Source organism: Talpa europaea (genome assembly GCF_964194135.1).
Source record: "Talpa europaea genome assembly, chromosome: 2".
Classification (NCBI taxonomy): domain Eukaryota; kingdom Metazoa; phylum Chordata; class Mammalia; order Eulipotyphla; family Talpidae; genus Talpa; species Talpa europaea.
Window position 1 is genome coordinate 64351766 of NC_140068.1, and position 20635 is coordinate 64372400.

Below are 20635 nucleotides of genomic sequence, written 5' to 3' on the forward strand. Positions count from 1 at the left end.
CACAAGACACACAATAATCTGGCAGGAAGGGATGTCTGCATGAACGTAGCCCAATTCCTGGCCCTAGTCACTAAGCATGGCTAATTCATCCCCAAATAGTCATTTGGGAGCTACAAAGAACAAATTAATTACACTCCTGTGAGTTTCAGTGGTAGCAACCAGAAGAAGGAGAGGTAAATAACACAGAGGCTAAACCAGAAGAAGGAGAGGTAAATAACACAGAGGCTAAAAAGCATTGGGGATGGAGAACTATGTAAAACATACTCAGGGTAAAGAATCTGTACACAAATTTAATTTGATTTAAGACTGGAGAAAACAACATGTGAGTCCTGTTGGAAGATCACAGAATGGCCTCCTTGCAGTTAATGCAATTAACAGGGATGTTTGTACAATCATTGAAATAATAAATCCTTTAAAGGGTGTGGCTTGTGAGGATTTGTGTGTAGGTTAGGTTTCCTTTCAGGATGTAAGCCCAGGGAATTTAATCTTGTCAGGGGTTCCAGGAGCTGCCTACAGCAGTGCCTGGGCGGATGGGAGGAGGTGCTTTTCTAGGTGTTTTTAATCATCCTTCAGAATCCTTGCAACTAGAGAAAAGGAAGACGAATGTGAAGAAAGCAGGAGGGATTAGGGTCAAAATAAGGGGGAGTGGGAATTGTATGGGCAATATAACTAAGATGAAAATGCATACATTGTACAAAAATGAAAAATGATGTAAAAATATATAAAATAAAAAAAAAGCAGGTAGCGCCACACAAAACTGGAATTGAGGTGAAATGGAGTACATTGGTAATGGCAATGAAGGGGGAGTGTCACCCACAGAATTTTACTCTTCTTGGAAGTATATTACTAAGCTGACAAATTTAATAGATATACATTTATTGGAGTCTAAGTAAACAGCAGTTGAGAGTTAAGACCTAATCTAGAATTCTCAAATTCTACCATAAGAATCACATGAGAAGCTTGTTTGAAATGCAGATTCCCAGGTCTGGCCATACAATTTTCTGATTCAGTAGCTTGGGGTTGGGGATCTAGGAATCTGTGTTATTGGGCAGTCCTGTGATTTGGGATTGTGCTTGGACTATACTAGTTACTTTGTAAAAAGTAAACTGTGGTTTCTTCCAAGTTAGCATCCCAATTGTTGCTTGAGTGATAAAGACAAACCAAACAGACTACTTTCTCCACCTCTTCCTTTTAAAGTTGTTTTGTTACACTTTCGCAATTCTTTGGCCTATTTACTGAAGAAGAGTAACTTAACCTGAAATTACAGAGCTATCAAAAACAGTCATATATCAGTTCTAGATCTGACTTCCCCAGCAACTTGCCATTGCTTAAAGCAAAAGCCTGCCTGTGCCTGCCTGAAAGGGGAAAGGAGAGACAGACTAAGAAGGAGGTGACTGGCAAATGATCTTTTATTTTCAAAATTTCCTTTTAAGATTTGAAGATTAAGCACCTTTCTTTCAGATGAAGAAACTGCTAGAGCCCTAAAATGCCACAGAAATCATTAGGGCTGTGCAGTAGCTTTAAAATTCTTTTTTCTTTTTTTAAAGATTTATTTATTTATTTATACAAGCACTGGGTACAGTCAGAGGCGCAGGAGGGTGAGATTTTCACCAGAGCCGGAGGGGAGAGCAGAGCAGGCAGACTGACGAAGTACACTGCTGAGGGGAGCAGCGGGCAGCAGGAGAGCTCTGTGCGCCATGTGGGAACCACCCCCCCACCCCAGGCCTGGGATTGAACCGGCTCTGCAGAGGCTGCGGGCAGCTTCGCAACCCAGTGCCCAACCGCTGCGCCACCAGGGAGGCCCAGCTTTAAAATTTTTGACTTAGACCCATTCTAAAAATGCATTTCATGTCACAGTGTGAACATACATACATTGACACACTGTGTACATGTGTTTGTGTGTGGTGTGTGTTCATGCAGTAATATGTAAAAAATGTAAACATTTTATAAAATATGCTTTATCTCTTACCATGTGAAATGCATTCTGATGTTTTTATCTTCTGCCCTTCTGTTCTACTCCTTCTCTTTTCCTTAATATATTTCTGATACTATGCATGGTTTTGCCCTGATGTTTGAAAAATTCTAGGATAGGTGTAGGATTCCTGCAGCTTTGAGAAGGAAAGAAGGGAAGATAAAGCTGTAAGTTTGTTCACTGATTTTTCCTTCTACCTCCCTTAATTTATCCATAGTCTACCTTGGCTAAACTACATCCACATCCGGTAGAGATGACTTTACTGTCTTAGACATTGTTTTCTCAAAATAAAACACTCGTAAGAATATACTGATAGGGCCTCCCCGGTGGCGCAGCGGTTGAGCGCTGGGTTGCGAAGCAGCCCGCCGCCTCTGCAGCACCAGTTAGATCCCCAGCTGCTCCCCGGCCACCGGAGGAGGGTCCCACACGGTGCGCAGACCTCTCCTGCCGCCCGCTGCTCCCCTCAGCAGTGTACTTCGGTCCTTCTGCCTGCTCTGCTCCCCGCTCTGGCTCTGGTGAATTCTCTCACCCTCCCGCGCTTCTGACTGTACCCAGTGCATGTATAAACAAAACAAACAAACAAACAAATAAATAAATAAAACATGTCTCTATTAAAAAAAAAAAGAATATACTGATAAACAAATGAGTTTTTACTTATAGCCAGACTGAACTCCTCAATGTCAGACATGTTATATGTTCATTTCTGTTCCCATGTTTTCAAATCTCCTATCCTGCAATTCTAGCCACCCACAGAGTCACTTTCTTTGCCTACTCTCCTTACCTCCAGGGCTGCCAGCAGAGGTCTGTGTTTATTTTCCTAGATCTAGAGGCTATTGACAGTACAGGAGAATCCTCCATTTCCTTGTACCCTGTTCAGGCAGGTGCAATCCATCTTGCAATTAAATGATAACTAATATTATTTATTTAACACCTAAAACTATTATTGTCAGCACTTGAAATTAACCAAAAGACCCAAATAACCCAAGTTCACCACAACTTTCTTTGTCCAATTAGCGAATTTCATTTTCATCGAAGCCTTTTTGTTATGTGCAGGAAAATATTCACAATTTTATTTGCTACTGTTGATTGTTCAGCCTTGAAAGATGTCAACTAAAGAAGTTAATTTTTTGAGTCATTTTTCATCACAGAGGGAAAAAATTCACCTTAATACCATTTTTGTTGTGCCACCCTTTTATTCTCATGAAGACAACAATTCCATCCAGATTTCAAGGACTACCTAGCATTCTTCCCTCAATATCTTATTTAAAATGTATTCATTTTAATCCACCAAGCACTTTGCAAGTTAACTCTAGTCCAAGATATCTTCTTTATAAACATTATGTTTAAAGGTAAAATTATTGGCCTTTCAGTTTTAATTCTGCTCTAAAGCAAAAAAAAAAAAAAAAGAAACAAACAAAAAACTGGTTTTATCTGTTTTTTTTTAAATATAGAATGCCTGAAAGCAATGACTCTATTGAAAAAAAAAATAGGATCATGTCAAAGGAACACAGGCATTAATGTGAAAATGACCTCATATGTAGAGGCGATATGAACATCAATAAATAACATAATAGCAATAGATTAAAACCCATCAAATGAGTAAAATTCTGTGAGTTTCTAAAGAGGTCCTAAAAAAAGAGTCATCGGATATTGAGGTATTTGCTGGTATTTCCCTGGGATACCAACTCATCATTTTAAAAATTAATTTTTTAAATGTCAAGAATTAAAATTAATTAATGACATTACTTGATGCATATTTGCAGGCTTTGTATGACCAAAGTAGATTTGACAATACCTGCACTATAAAAATGCATTTTCTTATCCTGTGAATTTTTGTCTTCTAGTATTTTCATGAAACTAACCTTGACTAATTTTGCTTTTTTAACTATTTCATATGAACGAAATTAATCAGTATGTTGTTTTGGCTTCTTTCATATAGCAATTTGGTACTGATTTTCATTCATATTGGAATATTTTGTTCCCATTTACAGCTGGGTAGTATTCCTTTGTACTTGTTTATTACAATTTGCTTACTCATTCACTAGAACTTTTCCTGGACCTGTTGCAATGATCATATTGGTTTTTCCCTTTATACTATTAATATGGTCAATTACATTGATTGTCAGATGTTAAACCTCAATATTCCAAATGTTTTATCCTTTTAAATGTTGTTTGGTTTGATTACTAACATTTTCGTGAAGATATCTGGGTAATGTTTATGTAGGATATTGGTCTTTGTAGCTATCTTTTCTTCTGAGGTCTTTCACTGACTTTGGCATCCTGGACATTTGAAAGTGTTTTTTGCAATACTTGCTTAATGCCTTGCAGAATTTTAAGAAACATTAAATTATGCATGGCAGGTGTCATTTAAATATATTGTCAAATATAAAATAATTTGCACTGACCTTGCTCGTTCTTTTTCTAATTCCCATGATATACACATCTTATTCATCATCAAGCCTATTCATCATCCAGTTGCTGAATCGGTGAGTGACTTGTAATCACAGATTTTAGGAAATCATAGCTAAGCAATTTTAGTGATTATTGTCACCAGACATCTAGAGGGGAAACCAAGAACCTTAGGGATTGCCAAAACGTTCCAGAACAGAACCCCTTCCCACTCTTACAGGTCTCCATGTTACAACAGTCATTATAAACCTTTATGGCTAAGAAACATATTAAGTGCCTACTGTACACAGCTTTCCATCTCATAAAGTTAACTTGTACATCCTTACTCCTTTTCCTCTCTTCGCAAGGCCCACATCCCTCCTTCCGATAAAATTCAAAGAGAGACCAGGCAAACAATGAAACTAGGATCCCGTGGTTTGGCGATTAGTAGTTGAACTGGGCATGCTCAGTCGCCAGGCAGATTTTTCTGTGAAGTGGAAACTACAACAGCGCGTACCCTGCGCGCGGAGGTAGGCGTGTCCTCGTGGAATTTAGAACGGTGCCCAAGCCAATGGGGCCTCGCAGCCTGCTGCCGGGGATCCTCATTGGAGGGGCGGGGAGGCGAGCGAGTAGAGGGCCCCTGGAGGGAGCCGAGGTGCAGGTCGGAGAGGCCAGGCTACGCTGTGCCTGCCGGTGAGCAGCTGCGCGCCTGCGGCGGCAACATCCAGCGGTGGTGCCAGCAGTTCCTGCCTATTGCTTTACTTTTTCTTGCTGCAAGAACATAGTCATTATGCCGAAAAGAAAGGTAAGTCTTATCAAAAAAAAAAAAAAAAAGATTCAAGGGCTTTCAAATTGTGCTTACAGCTAATCTGGCCATTGAAATGGATTGCGCGGAATGGAATGTACTCGGTAGCAACTCTGAGATTGCCAGTCTCTGCTCTCGACGCTTGTTGTCAGATGCCTGTTGCAGACATTCCTTCCTTCTAGATCTCAAAATGTTACTTTCTTTGCAGTGACGCCGCTTCCCTTCTTTTTGAACTCATTCTAGCAGAAATGGATTCCACCCCCAACAAGAAGCCAAAGCGTTTTTCCATTACCCTTTCCAGGAGGGAGTTTCCTCTGCAAACTGCCAGGTTGTGATTAGTGTAAAGGGGAAGCAGCGAGAAGGGGGAAACAAGTACTTGCTTAGGGAGATCGAAAAAATAAATAAGTCGGACAGATGCTGGGGTTATTCCCATGTGGGCTGTGCCCACAACTGGGTGCGCCGCAATGGCTCTGAGGCTAAGAGGGAGGGAAAGCCATATTTAAAATTGCGCTCACCTCCTGCTCGCCTCCGCGGCAGACCCGTATGTACCAACTCCAGTGTCAATCACGGCTGGGGACAACACGGGCGGGGCCTTGGGTGACCGGGACCTGCCTACAGTTCCCGCGGGAGCCAGGGAGTTGGCAGCGATCAAGACGCAAGACGGGACGCCCTCTGCGCCCCCACTGTTAACTGCCAAGGGCTGAGACCCCCGTTAGGTCCACTCCCACGACTCAAACCCACAGTCGGCCCTGGAAGGCAGGGTGCGCGCGCTCCCGAGCTCCTCGGTGCTGGAGCAAAGTGGGGTCATCTTAGTCTCCTCTTGCTCTCTTAGCGGACTATTATGGCCTCTCCCGCGGGGTCCTGGCCACCGAGTATCTCGCTCCGGGACGCACGCTTCCCTCGGAGTGAGCCTGCGACTTGTCATTGTCCCAAGGAAGGAATGAAAGGCTTCTGAGAAAAGCAGTGTGTGGTGGTTGCTCTTACAAAAATGCTGCGCACCCTCCCACCGCCTGCCCCGGTGTTTGCAACAATGTCACCCCGTTGGCTGTTAAACTTGAAGCAAAATTACAAGTAATACCCTTCTTTATCAGTTTCAGACTGAACTGATTAGTGCGTAAGTGAATGCATTGTTTAAAAATACTGAAGTTTTAAAAATGCAGGTTTTTCCCTTCTACCCTGTCACTACTAAGAATTTGGTGGAAACTTGTCTCCTGCTGCTCTATTTTAAAACAATAAAAGTTGTTTAGTTTTAATTTTAGAATTTACTGTGCGCATACTGTGTACTTTATGTTGTGGGAGGAATTTGACTTGCATTAGGCCTTTAATCCTCAGAACACCTTGTGGGTTGAACTGGGGCTTAGAGACATGAATAAGCCAGCATCTCACCAACCAGCTAACAGCTAGTACCAAGGTTTTAATTTGATAAGACAGGTCCAGAAGCTTTAGTTTCAAACATTTATTCATTCTCTTTATTTAGTGGTAGGTGAATCAAGAGGAATTTAGGAAATACGAGACTCCCAGCCTAAGAAAATGGATGTCATATATTAAGAATATATTTGAGATCCATTATTTAAATTTCATTTTTGTGAAAGTATTGTTTTTCCAGCCCTGTTGTACTAGAATGAGGATATCAGAATGATGCCACCATTTTGAACATTTTATCTGACATTTAATGACAATATTGGGAATTCCAGCTGAGTCAAAGGAACTAATCAATAAAAAGTGGGTTACAGAGTAATTTGGTGCCCTTCTTCTTTACTGAGAATTAGTAACAAGTTAAATGAACAGAAGGGTAGATGTCCATGAACCCTTGATGTATAATAGACTCTGATGTTGTGGAATCCTCTTTGTTCATTGAGTTGGTGAAACCATTACTCTTACTTCCCTCACTCCATCTCTCTTAAGGAAATAGAGAAGAAAAGAACAGTAAACAGTAGAGAAACTGGCTTTTGATTATTGTTTTTATTTCCCTGGGAAGCAGGGACCCTACATGAATAAGCTAGCCAGGCATCAAGGGACTGGGGTCAGAACTGTGTACAGGTACCTGTGTATCATCCCTTAGGACAGTGGTGTGTGCTTCAGAGATGGAAAACCTCTCCTTGATAAGTAGGAAAATTTTTCATTTATGCCTGGGACCCAGAAACCTGAGTTGGTGCCTGGACAAGAGACAAATTAAACATATCTACCATCACCATCCTATATCTCATTCAAACCATAGAGCTGTCTCATGGAATCCTGGAGTTCACTAGAAATTACACTAGAAACCATTGTCATGAGCTTTTTAAAAAAGAAAGAAAAGAAAAGAACTGAGGACAATCTGTGCATAGTTCTTTGATATCTGTAACTACAAAAGCATGTGCTACCACTCCACAATATTTTTCTTGATTAAAAGACTGCCTGAGCTATGTAATAATACATTTTAAACATGTCCCACAAGATTTTCTGACATGTTGACTCCTTTTTTCAACTTGTCCTAGAAAACAAGAATTGTTTCTGATTAAATACCTAGGTTGTTCTCAGAACTAAAAGTGGCACTTAAAAAGTCAGTGAAGACATCTGGAATCCTAGTGCTGTCTTAATGCCATAGGGATACACAATCTCCCCTCATGGAGCTTATATTTAATTCAATGAGATAGATAAGACTAGCAGGCACAAAGCATGAGTGACATAGAATCTGTTACATCCATACGTCTATGAATGACGTAGAACCTGTTCATATGTTCCAGAAGGTAAAATATAGGTTCTAAAAGCTATAGGATAGATAAGGTAAAGAAAGTTGAATTTGGGTTGACCTTAAGTGTGGGTAGCAATCAAATTATTATATAACAAGAAAAACAGAGTGATAGGCTGTTATCAGACATTTGAATGTCTCCTCTGTTTGTACCTTAACAAGACCAGGTCTCAGATATACAGTAAGGGCTATAATATCCATGTTATTTATAAAACATGATTATGACATTTTTAGTCATATCTGAGTTTTATTGTGTGAGAGACAGTCATACCTACTTTAAACCAAATTATTTTTTTTGTAACAGTTGTAGTAATTTTTTTTAAAGCAGTCCAGCACTCAACAGTGAGAACTTCTTCAATCAGCATTAAATCTCTGAATTTGTGGGACTTAAATAAAGTTGAATTCCTATATTTCTTATATAATGCATGGGTAATTGATCACTACCCTTAAACTGTGAGTAGAATAGCAGCAAAAATGGTAATATTCCTGGACGCACGTGGTGGTGGGTCAATGAGTGACAGTTCTAGACTGCTGTGGCCACACCCAGGGATGCCTGTACTGGTCACGTTGCTCCGTGGTGACCTGATCTACGAAAAGGCATCAGCCTGTGAGGCCTGAAGTCATAGTCTTGGCATGATTAGCAATAGCAAACACATTTTCACATCCTTTAAAAAAAATTTTCCAGTTCCTCTTTACTAGAACTATTGAAAATGTCTAGCCTATCACATCAGAAATTCTTTGAAGAGGTAGTTTTCCATAGATTGGGGTTATAAACAGTGTCTCATCCCACTTAAAGGTTTAAAGAGGAAAAGTTGTCTGCTTCTAGCTTTGAAATCTTAGACCAGATTTTGTGTTTCCTTAAAATAGAAAGGCCTATTAGATCCTGGTGTGGTACAGGGGATCTTAACTAACAATACTCAGTTTTTCTGATTAATCTTTCAAAAGACTATCACTTGTTATAGCACCAAAGATAGACATTACAAAGAAAATACAGATAAATTGATGACATGAAAATGAATACTTCAGTTATATTTTTTAAAAACACTACTGGTCATAAAATTTAAAAGCATGTAAAAACTAGGGGAAATATTGTACTATATAACACTAAAAGGGTGCTGTTGTTTTAAAAAGATAATGAATCTTACGTTTTTATGGAAAAGATGTGTATTGTAAGATATGTAATTTTATAAGAAAATTTCAAGTAGATGAAAGTATTTAGTTTTACCAGAAATAAGAAAAGTTTATATTATTAAGAATAATGAGCTATGATATTTTTAAACCAATCTGGTTAAAAAAAGATTGATATCACTGCCCAGTCTGAAACTGCAGCATTCTCAAACAGTGTGGATAAGAACATAGTTTCCTTAAAAAATACCTTTATTGAGGTCTGATCTACTTAACCATAAATTCTATCAATCTAGTCAAAGTATATACATTGGTGATTTTAAATAAATTTATAGAGTCATGTAACATTACCTTACCCCAGTTTCAAACCATTTCCATTACTCCTAAAAGGTCCCTCATGTTGTTTACAGCCAATCCCTACTCCCACCTCAGTCTTAGGAAACCTCTGATCTGCTTTCTGCCTCTATAGATTTGGAACTTTTATAGAAATTTTCTGGAAATTTTATAGATAAGGAATGAAACCAAGTACATACAGTCTTTTGTGTCTGGTGTCTTTTCACTCAGCATAATGTTTCTGAGGCCCATGTATGTGGTAGTAGCTATCAAGTACTTCATTCTTTTCTTTTCATCCAGTAATTGTGTTTCATGTCACACCACTTTTTATATCCCTTCACAAGATGATGAATATTTGAATCCTTTCACTTTGGAGATATTATAAGTAATGCCATAATATATAAATGAATATTTACATATATCTTTTCGTGGATTTATTTTCCATTCTCTTAAGGCTAGAACTAAATATAGAATAGAAATCTATATTTAACAATTTAAGAAACTTCCAAACTTTTCAGAAGTGATAGAACCCTCGGTGTATAAGAGTTCCAGTTTTTCCACATCCTTGCTCATACCTGCTATTTTCAGTTTTTTTTTTCTTACAGACTTTTTAGCTAATTATAACTTACATTTCCATAGTAACTAATAATGATGACCTTTAATTTTTTTTAAATTCTTTATTGAAGTAACATTCATTATAGCATTATATAAATTTCAGGTGTGTATCATTATAAATCAATTCCTGTATATACGTTACATTCCCCACTATGCTTACTAGCATTATGTACATCTTAGGTGCAATGTCTATTCATTTTTTTGCCATTTTTCAATTGGACCATTATAACAGTTCTTTATATATTTAGGAGACAAGTCCTTTATGAAATAGTTTATTTGCGGATATTTTCTTCCAGTCGTGACTTAAAAAAAAAGTCCTGATAATTTCTTTTAAAGAACAGAAGTTTTTAATTTTGATGAAATCTATATCTAGTAAATCTTTTTCTAACCTAGTCACAAATATTTTCTGCTAGAAGTTTTATAGTTTTGGCTCTTTTATATAGGTATATGATACATTTTGAGTTAATTTTTAATACAGTGTGGGATAGGGTTTAAATTCTTCTTCTTTTTTTTTTTTTTGGTTGTGGACATCCAGTTGTCCAGGCACCACTTGTTGAAAGGACTATCTTTTCTTCATTGAATTATCTAGTCACCTTTGTCAAAAATCAGTTTACCATAAATATAAAGCTTTATATCTGGGTTCTGTGTTATGGTTCCTCATCTATATCCCTATCTTTACACCTGTCACACTGATTTGATTACTATGGTTCTATGGGAAGACCTGGAATCTGGTAGTATTAATTAATCTTCCACTTTGTTCTTTTTCAAAATTGTTTTGGCTATTACAGTCTTTACATTTACCTAAAATTTTAGAAAGAGCTTGTAAATTTCTACAAAAATGCCTACCATGATTTTGGTAGAGATTGAATTGAATCTATAAATCAATTTGGGGATAATCACCTTCTTAGCCATAGTGAGTTTTCCAGTCTGAATATGTAGTATATCATCCATAAATACTTGCTGAGTTTAATTGAGTTGATATTGACATGGAATCTATATTTGAGTAAGGCTACAAAATGACAGGGTCATACATTATATTTATTCATCCACTTCAGATTAAACATATATTGATCATCACTTTTATGTAAGGAACCATCATGTCGGGAAACTAAGTGAAGAATTACTGTTTTTTTCCAAAACTTTTTGAGGCAAATGACTAAATAACCTTATTTTTAAGGATCTTTCAGTTTGATGGGGTAGGTAGTATACTTATACAACTATTTATAATACATGGAAATTAATATTGAACTGCAAGAAAAGGTACAAGTTATGAACATCCAAAGATTTGGCCAGACTGCATATCCAAAGATAAAACATGAGACAAAAGTTTGGTTAAAAGGTTGAAGAGAATATCTTGGCTAGTTTGTTACTAAAGGTGATCTGTCATTGGTCTGTCTGTGAAGTGTTGCTTTCTTTGAAGAATAAGAATGTTAAATACAAGGCCTGTTACAACAGTTGAGATTAGATTGTGTGCAGTAGCTCCCTCCTCCAGCAGTAGAGATAGTGACTGCTGGCTCTCTGTCTCTTCTAACCACCCTCTTGTGTTGTAAAGGTGCTCGTCTCACACCATGCTTTGAAATTGGCACAAGTTATTTGATTGCTTACCTAATTTTGTACTAACTTTGTAATCCTCCTCATTTGACTTGACCATGAAGTCTTTGGTGCCTCTGACCTTTCCTCCATAGCACCTATCACAGATCGTGTAACTACTTATTAAACTTGAATAAATGATTTTCAAGGAAGAGCATAGTAAATTTAACTTTTGTGTATACTTATTGGTGAGATACTTCAGTGCGGTTCTAACTTATGTTTATTGACTATATGATTTAGATACTAAAGTTCCATCATCTGTAAAACTGGTGTAAAATTGTATTTTATCTCATTGGGTTGTGGGGGAATTAAATGAGATGGGAAATGCAAAGTACTTAGCACAGTGCCTGGTATGTGTAAAACAGTCAATGAATGTCCATTGTTGTCCTGATGATATTTTTAACTCTTAAGAGAACTGCAGTAAAATAATAGACTGATAATAAGCACCAAGTTTCCATTTTGTAGGAGGAGAAACGGCACATGCAGTGGATAGGGGGCAAGCAGATCTCACCCTGCATGTCTGGTTAACTGCAATTATGGGAGTAGGTTTTCAACAACTAAATAACAATTGTGTTTCGAAAGAAGTAAGCTTGAAGCTGGTGAATTTTACATGGTTGAACTTTCTTACTTAAAAAAAAATGTTTAAAAATATCTCCATATAACATTAAAATTCCCTTGGCAAATCAGTTATCAAGTGAGCCTTTTTTCTCATATTTTACCCCTAAAACACTTCTTTTGTTTACACCAAAGTTAAATATATTCCACTTTCCTGCAGGGTACAATTTGATTTGATAACAAATAAACACCATTTAATCTGTCTGCCTTCACAGTACCTAGTATCTTGAAATATGATGTTAGTCTCCTGAGGAATTTAAAAATCATATTAAAGATAGCAAGCCAAATAAAAATGGTGAATTCCTTTTTCATAGGCTGCTTATTTATTGCATATTTCACTGTTTTCTTAGAGTTCCATCGAATCACACTAGTTTCTAGCTTAGGTGTTTATTAGTCTGGTATCTTGTAGATATGTCCGGGACCAGGGCCATTTACATTGCCCAAGGCAAAATGCATATTCAGTTACAAATAAAATAAATATTATGCCTTTTTGAAAGTAGAGAAATAAAGCTCCTTTAATTTTCAAAATTGCTTCCAAAATTTATTATTTTAAGAGAAACTTACATCAGTAAGTTAACATATAAATGTGTTTATTATCAAATTTTAAAATTGCTACTATTTATTGAATGCCTGGATGTACCAGGTATATGTGCTTTATATTCATTGGGCATTTTAGTTTAAATAAAAATATGTAGTTATTAGAAATAAACCTGGGAAGTATTAGGGTGTAGTTTCATACTATTTCATTTATCTTCACAACAGTCACATCATACTATCCTCATCTCACAGATAATGATATTAACAGCCACACCTAAATAACACTTAGGTGACTTCCTATGACTCAAACACTGTTATAAACACTTGAGATTAATAAACTAAAATCCTTACTACCTCACTGTAAGCTACTATTTTCTAGGAAGTCCCCATGATAGGGAATGGCCGAGCTGGGATTTTAGTTTTGGCAGCTGACTCCAACATCTGTGCTCTTAACCACTGAACCCTGTGGCTTTCTCTTACACAGTGAGAATATTGGCACTTAATGATAGTAAGGAATTTTTCCAGGGTCACACAGCTAGAAAGTAGTAGAATCAGGATTCTAATCAGTCCTCCTACTCAGAATCTTAACCATTGCACAATAATACTTCCCATATGTTTATTTCTAAGACCCTTATATAGTGTCATTTAAACTTAGATGCTCAAGACCTCTCCTGTTTTGCCCACTGTTCCCCTCAGCAGGGTATTTCGTCAGTCTGCCTGTTCTGTTCCCTATTCTGTCTCTGGTGAATCCTCTCACCCTCCCTCACATCTAGCCTGTACCCCGGCTCTTGTATAAATAAAATAAATCTTAAAAAAATAAAATAAAATAAACTTAGATGCTCAGTGATGAAACAACAAAGAATCAAGAGTTATAAAAATATGTGACTCTTCATTTGTTTAAAATGTTATATTTATTAAGATACAGATCGATACTCTTGCTTCTAGGTATGGTCATAGTGAGTTACCCAAGGAGTTGTTATTATCTATGACAGTGCCCTAAGGCAGGCCTTAGGCCCCAGGCCTCTGCTTCCTGAAGAGGCACATTATCATGAAGTCTTCTGGGTACTTCACGTAATGAGTAGACTGCAGAGTCACATACAAGGCATGGGTGTGTGTGTTCACATGCACATGCATACAAAATTTCCTCCTCACCCAAGTATTATTGATATCTTTAAATATTGACAGGTTAAGACTTCATGTTTTTTTCATATTCTACCTTTAAATGTTGGATTCACTATTTCTAAGATATAGTATCTGTTTTCACTTGTTGAATATAGATTAATACACATACTCTCCTACGGTACATATAATGTATGTATAAGATGCACTTGCATCTTATACAAATATTTAGAGATTTTAATGTAATTATTGAGCCACTATTTACTTAGACACTGGATTTTAAAAATGAGCAGGTGCTTTTGTCTGGGGAACTCATTAAATAAAAATAAAAGCCTTATAGGTTGGGAAATCTAGTTCACCTAGAATTGGATGGATTTTTATTTCAGTGTTCTGGCTTATCAGTTGACTGATTAATTACAAAAATTGGGTGCTTTGGTAGTTGGCGTGATACGGTAACATCATCAGTTGAGGTATGAACCTATACCTCTGAATCATATACAATATTCCAAGCCAATGTTATCTCAATAAAAAATAATGCAAAAAATTACAAAAATTATTTTAAAGGTACAAAGTGATATTATTTTAAAATTCTAACTTGATTATCTTAACCCCATACAAAGATAAATACAAAATTTACCCTGAGAGGTGTTGGTTTTCTTATTTTTCTCTTTCTTTTTAAGTAAAAGTTGTGGTTTTGTACAATGCTAGATAGAATTATTTAAGTTCTACTTTGTGGGAAGTCATGAAGAGTAACTATAGGGTATGTGAGAAACATACCAAAGACTTGAGGTGGTGATGAAACTGTGAAGATACCTTCTCAAGTTCCATTACCATTCTACCTAATACATGCTTTTAAAACTGTAGTCTTTCCATCTATATCTCATTATTTTTCTATGCATTTTTCTTAATTACAATGTTTAATTTCAGCAGTCACATACAAATCACACTCAAGTCCACTACTTATAAAGCCTTCAAGTTATGTATGTAAATGTAAAAGATACACTAGTTTTACAAAAATTCAAGGAATTTTATAACTGTTTTCTGGAATTAAATGTCTGGTCAAATATGAAAATAAAGTAACCACCCTGCAACATCTCTTTAGACCTGGTTATAGAAGTTTGAAGTCGTGAGTCTAGTGTGGACTCTGCTGCTCATTACCAGGGGATAGTCGCTAGACCTCTCTGAACTTCTATTCTTTATCTGTAAAATGGAACTACTAAGACTTCCCCAGGATATTTCTGTGCTATGGAGAGGGTCAAATATAATAACAATATGAAAGTATATTTTTAAAAAAATGTAAAATGCTATTAAAAAAGATAGAAGTGAGTTGGTGTCTTATCTTTAGTTTTAATAGTGAGATAAAAAGACCTATCTGTGTATGTGTAACTCAGCATACAGTATTTTAATGGGAAATGTTTATTGTTATATGAAGAAGCTCACGAATGAGGGGAAATAGGAAACATCCCATACATGATTTGCCTCTTGTCTTGGACTGCAAATTGAAATATCTCCCAAACTAGACAGCAAATACTTAGCTGTTCAGCATTACAGATCTGCAATGAGTTTTGAAGTTAGGAAAGCTAACTCAAATCCCTTAGAGTGGTGTCATCGTTAAGCAATGTGAATTCTGATAGATAATCAGAATTCTACCAGCTACATAATCGTGGGCGAGTTGCTTATCTCTGTGGTCTCAATTCCTCATTTGTAGATGGAAATGATGCTATTTTACTGACTTCACAGGATTGTGGTGAGGATTAAATCATTTAGAGCATCATCATCATTAATATTATTTCTCCTCTGAGTCCCTTCTCTTGTCCTTTTCCAAGATCCAGTATCCGGCATCCCTATAATATACACATGACACTTCTATTATGTAATTAATAAGTACACAAGCAGCTATGTAAGTCAGATCAGTGAGATCTTCAGGGCCATCCTTTAGTTTTATGCTGAAGAAACTCAGACTCAGGGACACGAGGTATGAGTCACACTGGAATTCATGTTTTTGACCTCAGCCAGGTACTTCATAATCCCATCCAAGTAAAAAAAAACTACTAGACAAGGAAAAAGTTATAACTCAGACCAAATATATGTGTAAAATATTTTAATTATTTCATATTAAAGATATGCACCACTTAATTATGTATATTTATGCTAATAAAATTTCACTCATCTTATTGAACATGACTTTTTCTTCACTTCATTTATCTTTTTTATCTGAGTACAATGTGAGATATTTTCCCTAAAAGTGTCCCTCAGAGAAAGTTCTGTGTATCTCAATTTATTCAGAATGCTTTAAAGCAGAGTTCTTACTCAATTTCTTTTATCTTGGACAGCAAAATATTTTGGGAAGAAATACTAGCCAGAAATTACCTTAATTATGCAATTTGGGCTTATAAAACTTGACTAAATTAATAGACACAGAAAAGGAGGTAGCAAGGAAATTTAATATCAGTTTGACATTAAACCTCTGGATATAATCTCTTAATTCTAAATATTAAATTTTTAAGATTTTTTTTTTTTAAATGCAGTACTGAAGGATCCCAAACATACACCTAGAGAGTAAGTAAAAAACAGCCACACTAATGTCAAACAGTGAACCTTGTGGCTTTGAATAAAATTTTCAGCATTTGTTCATGTGTCACAAGGGATATTTGAAAAACCTCCTAAGAATTTCATGGGCAGTGCTCCCATTTATGGGGGCAATTAACATTGTATTAATCAAGTGGTTGAGATATGTGATGATTTTAGAAGAGTGATAGAGCTAGTTGTAGACACATTTAAGTCTTTCTCTAGGTGGGTTATTTGGATTTTTCATCCCTGAATGGCATTTCTTTGCTAACCAGTTCACTATAGGACTCCTTTCTTTTCTTCAGCTTTGGGTTTATAACAGAAAATGTAAATTAATTTTAAAAGAAATTTTAAATAATGAAAACAAATTTTTAAATACTGACCAGCTAATTAGAGAAAAATTAAAGTAATACATTCTCCAGGTTAAAAGTAGCGATTATTTATTTATTTGCAGTGTTATATCCTCCCTTGGCTTTCCTACGTTTGCGTGGTTAACCCAGAAGTTGAGACTGTATTTGTTCTATATTTTCTGGCAAATGGTTACTTGAAATTCATACATATCCTAGGATCTCAACTAATTTGCTTATGTTCTAAACCAGTAGCCCTGGACACTTAAAATCTTAGAAGTAAAATTTTCAGTGCCTACCTACACTTAGCAGTAAAGACTTTTCATAACTTTAAGGTCCAGCACTGGTTGATTAGAATCCTGAGCACTCTGCTTATTCTGTGGTGTGGCTGAGAAGCATGACGTCAGGGAGACATCAGCCTTATACTACCCAGCCCCCTACACCCTACCCCTTCCATATCTTTCTCTGCAGTGACAAATCCACAGGCCCAGTGCCATCTAGGCTATTCCCAAGTAAGTGTTGCAGGGAGCTAGGATTTTTCCTGTCTCCCCTATCTTCCTGAGTTTTGGGGAGATAATTGAGCTCATGACATCCCACAGGGCCCCCATTATAAGATGACAGCTGCCACTTGTTAAAAGAGAAACTCGGCAATTGGGCAAATAAATTTGACCATTTTTGGGTGGTCTATGGAATAGAGATTTCAATTGTTTTTTCTTGGTTTCCTGATGAGGGCTCCTGGCCCCAAGTTAGTCTGAGGGAAGACACAGTCAGGTCCCTTCAGTACATTTTTTGTGCCCTCCCATGCAGGATGCATTTTTGTGAAAGAAAGAATGGGATTAGGACAGTCGGTCAGCTGCTGAGGAATCCACGCTCCCTCTGCCTGGCTCGCCTCCCACACTAGCTCTAGACAGAGTTCTCAGCCAGTGTTTGTGGGACTTTGGCTTCTAGCTTGCCCAACTCCAGTTCCTGTATATCAGCACAAGTAAAGCAATTATGGATTATATGTCTTGAACAGAAAAGGGAGAGGCAGAGTATGAACCATATTTTTATACAGCATTTTCTGTATTTCTACATGAGTAGACCTAGTCATGTGTTAGAAAATAGATGTTACATTGTTAAACTGGATTTAATGCAGCAAATTTGCTTCTAGTCTTTGTGTGTGTGTGTGTGGGGGGGGTGTCGCCCTTCCCCCAATATTGGTAATATTTCTATTTAGAAACAATTCCGTAGAAAAATCCAGAAAATAATAATTCATACTTACTAATCAGAATTCACAAATTTGTATTTTATGATTTTGTTTCTGATATTTTTTCATAAAATAAAATTTTATTTCATAAAATAAAATAAATTTCCCTTCTAACATTTTCTTGGTTCCCTACCTTAGTCAGGCTCCCTATGCGTAACCATTATCATCAGTTTATGGTTTTATACTTTTATGATGTCTGTTATATATTTCGATTTGTGCATGTTTTAAAATTTGTAAAAGTGAAATGACAGACATGGATTTTGTTCTGCCACTTGCCATTGTAATGGTTAAATTGTTTAGACGTATGATGATTACTAATATATTTGGACTTTTTTTAATGACTTATTGTCATCTCACTTCATTTCAAATAATGACTATTTATCATGTGTTTTTCTTTGCTGTTTTCTTCCCATCCATTTATTGGGAAAATTTGCTTTATTCTCTTCCTCCTGATTTGGAAATTTATAGATCCTGTCCTTTCTTGCAGTTTTTAATGGATATCTTTAAATTTTTATTTTAATACAATCTAAAATTATTGTGTATTTGTATCATCTTCAGAATAAGACCAGGACCCTAGCATGCTTCAGCTTCTGATCTGTTCATCCTATTCTCATCTTGTTTTGCTGGTTATTGTCTAGTCTAGTGTGGTGGCCACTAGCTGCATGAGCATATTAAGCCCTTTTTAAAACATGAGCTGAATTTTTTATTTACTAAATTTGAATCAAGTTAAATTTAAAAACTTGTATTAGATTCAGTTACTAGAGAGTTTTAAGTATGCTTGGAACAACCAAGACATGTGAAACCACTATATCTCTTATGAATTCTAAATAAAGCAAGTATTCCTGGTGAAAATTTAACATTTGAATGGAGATATGTAAAATACATGCCAGATTTTAAAGATTTTGTACAAAAAGTTTGTGAAATATGTCAAAAATGTGTATATTAATTATATGTTGAAAGGAAAACATTTTAATTATTGTTCAGTTAAAGTATATTATTAGAATTAATTTAACTTATACCTTCTTTTTACTTTTTTAATGTGGCTGTTAGAAAATCTAAAATTACCTATTCTATTTCTGTAGAACAGCACTGCTCTAAACTGTCTGTTGAAACTTTTTTTTTAAGATTTATTTATGCATACAAGAACTGGGGTACAGGCCAGAGGTGTGGGGGGGGGCGACAGTGAGAGGATTCACCAGGGACAGACAGATTGACTGAAATACACTGCTGAGGGGAGCAGTGGGCAAGACAGGAGAGGTCTGCTGTGCCATGTGGGTATTTCCCTGGCTGGGGATCGAACTCGTGCTGCAGTGGATGCTGATTGATTCATAGGTTGCATCTTAACTCCTTGCGCCACCAGGGAGGCCCTCTGTTGAAACTTTTAAACACAAAAAAATAGATACTATCTACAGATAATAATTAAATTAGATTTTCCTATATATATTTTTAAGATTTATTTATTTATTCATACAAGCACTGGGTACAGTCAGAAGCGTGGGTGGTTGAGAGAATTCACCAGAGCCAGAGCAGGGAACAGAACAGGCAGACTGACGAAGTACACTGCTGAGGGGAGCAGCGGGGTGTGGCAGGAAGGGTCTGCGCGCCGTGTGGTACCCTCACTGGTGGCCTGGGATTGAACCGGTGCTGCAGAGGCTGCGGGCAGCTTCCCAGCCCGGCGCTCAACCAATTCATTTCTCTTATTGCTGAGTTTGATCCTTTAGAGTAGGTCCTTGTTAAAGAAAGACTGTTGGTGGTAAGCTCTCTTAGTATTTGCATTCTGAAATGCCTTTATTTTTGCCTTCCTCTTAAATAAAAACTGGGTACGGGATTCTAGATAGATAGTTTTCCTCAACTCCTTTAACGTTATTCCATAATTTCTTACATTTGTGGCTATGGTAAGTACTACTTTGTAGATAACCTGTCTTTTAATTCTGGTAACTTTTAAGATTTTCCTCATTTCCTTGCTGTTCTGCAGTTTTATTACAGTATTTCTTACTATATATATTTGCTTTATTTTGTCTCCAGTTTGTTCCTTAGTGTGAACTTTCAGTCTGAAGACTCGGGTCTTCAATTTGGGGAATTTCTCAACCATTATGTCTTTACCTTCCTACTGGTACCTCTGCTCTCTGCTTCTGAAATATATGTTAGATATATGTAGAGTGGCTCAATTAACCACCATGTCTCCTAACCTCTCTTTCATATTATTCATCTCTTTAACGCTCTTTGTTGCATTCTGGGCTAATTTCTCGTATGTCTGTGACAATTCATCATTTCTTCTACTGTCCATGGTCTAGAATTTATGTTTGAGGTGTTTTTTTTTTTATTTCAGTGAGCTTACTTTTGCTTTTAGAATTTAAATTTTAAAAATGTCAAACACCTGTTGATTTTTTCCCCCAAAATTCAGACTCTTAGTCTATTCTCTGTCTCCATCAGGTCACTAGGTGTTCAGTGATCCACCTGCCTGTTGACTGACCCTCAAATTAGCTCTCAATGGTGCTGCAGAATGCTCACTGTGCCCTCCACCTAGTCACCTTGCATATTTATTACCCCCATTTCTCTGTGGGCCTTTAACTCAGTTCCCTTGCTATTTGGTGCTGACAGAGCCTCAGCTGTGTGAACGAGACCTTTTTGTTTGATTATTATT

General features: G+C 36.7%; 1 protein-coding gene across 6 annotated transcripts in view; it reads left to right on the forward strand.

Moving 5' to 3' along the window:
- Positions 1-5150: 5150 nt before the first annotated feature.
- The window catches only part of HMGN3 (high mobility group nucleosomal binding domain 3), a gene marked incomplete at both ends in the record, with an annotated part of 31299 nt that continues 15814 nt past the window's right edge, over positions 5151-20635 (forward strand). For all 6 annotated transcript variants that reach the window (XM_084227950.1, XM_084227951.1, XM_084227952.1 and 3 more), the window contains one exon: positions 5151-5165. In XM_084227950.1, the coding sequence (XP_084084076.1) occupies positions 5151-5165 (15 nt within the window). The remainder of the gene's footprint in view (positions 5166-20635) is intronic.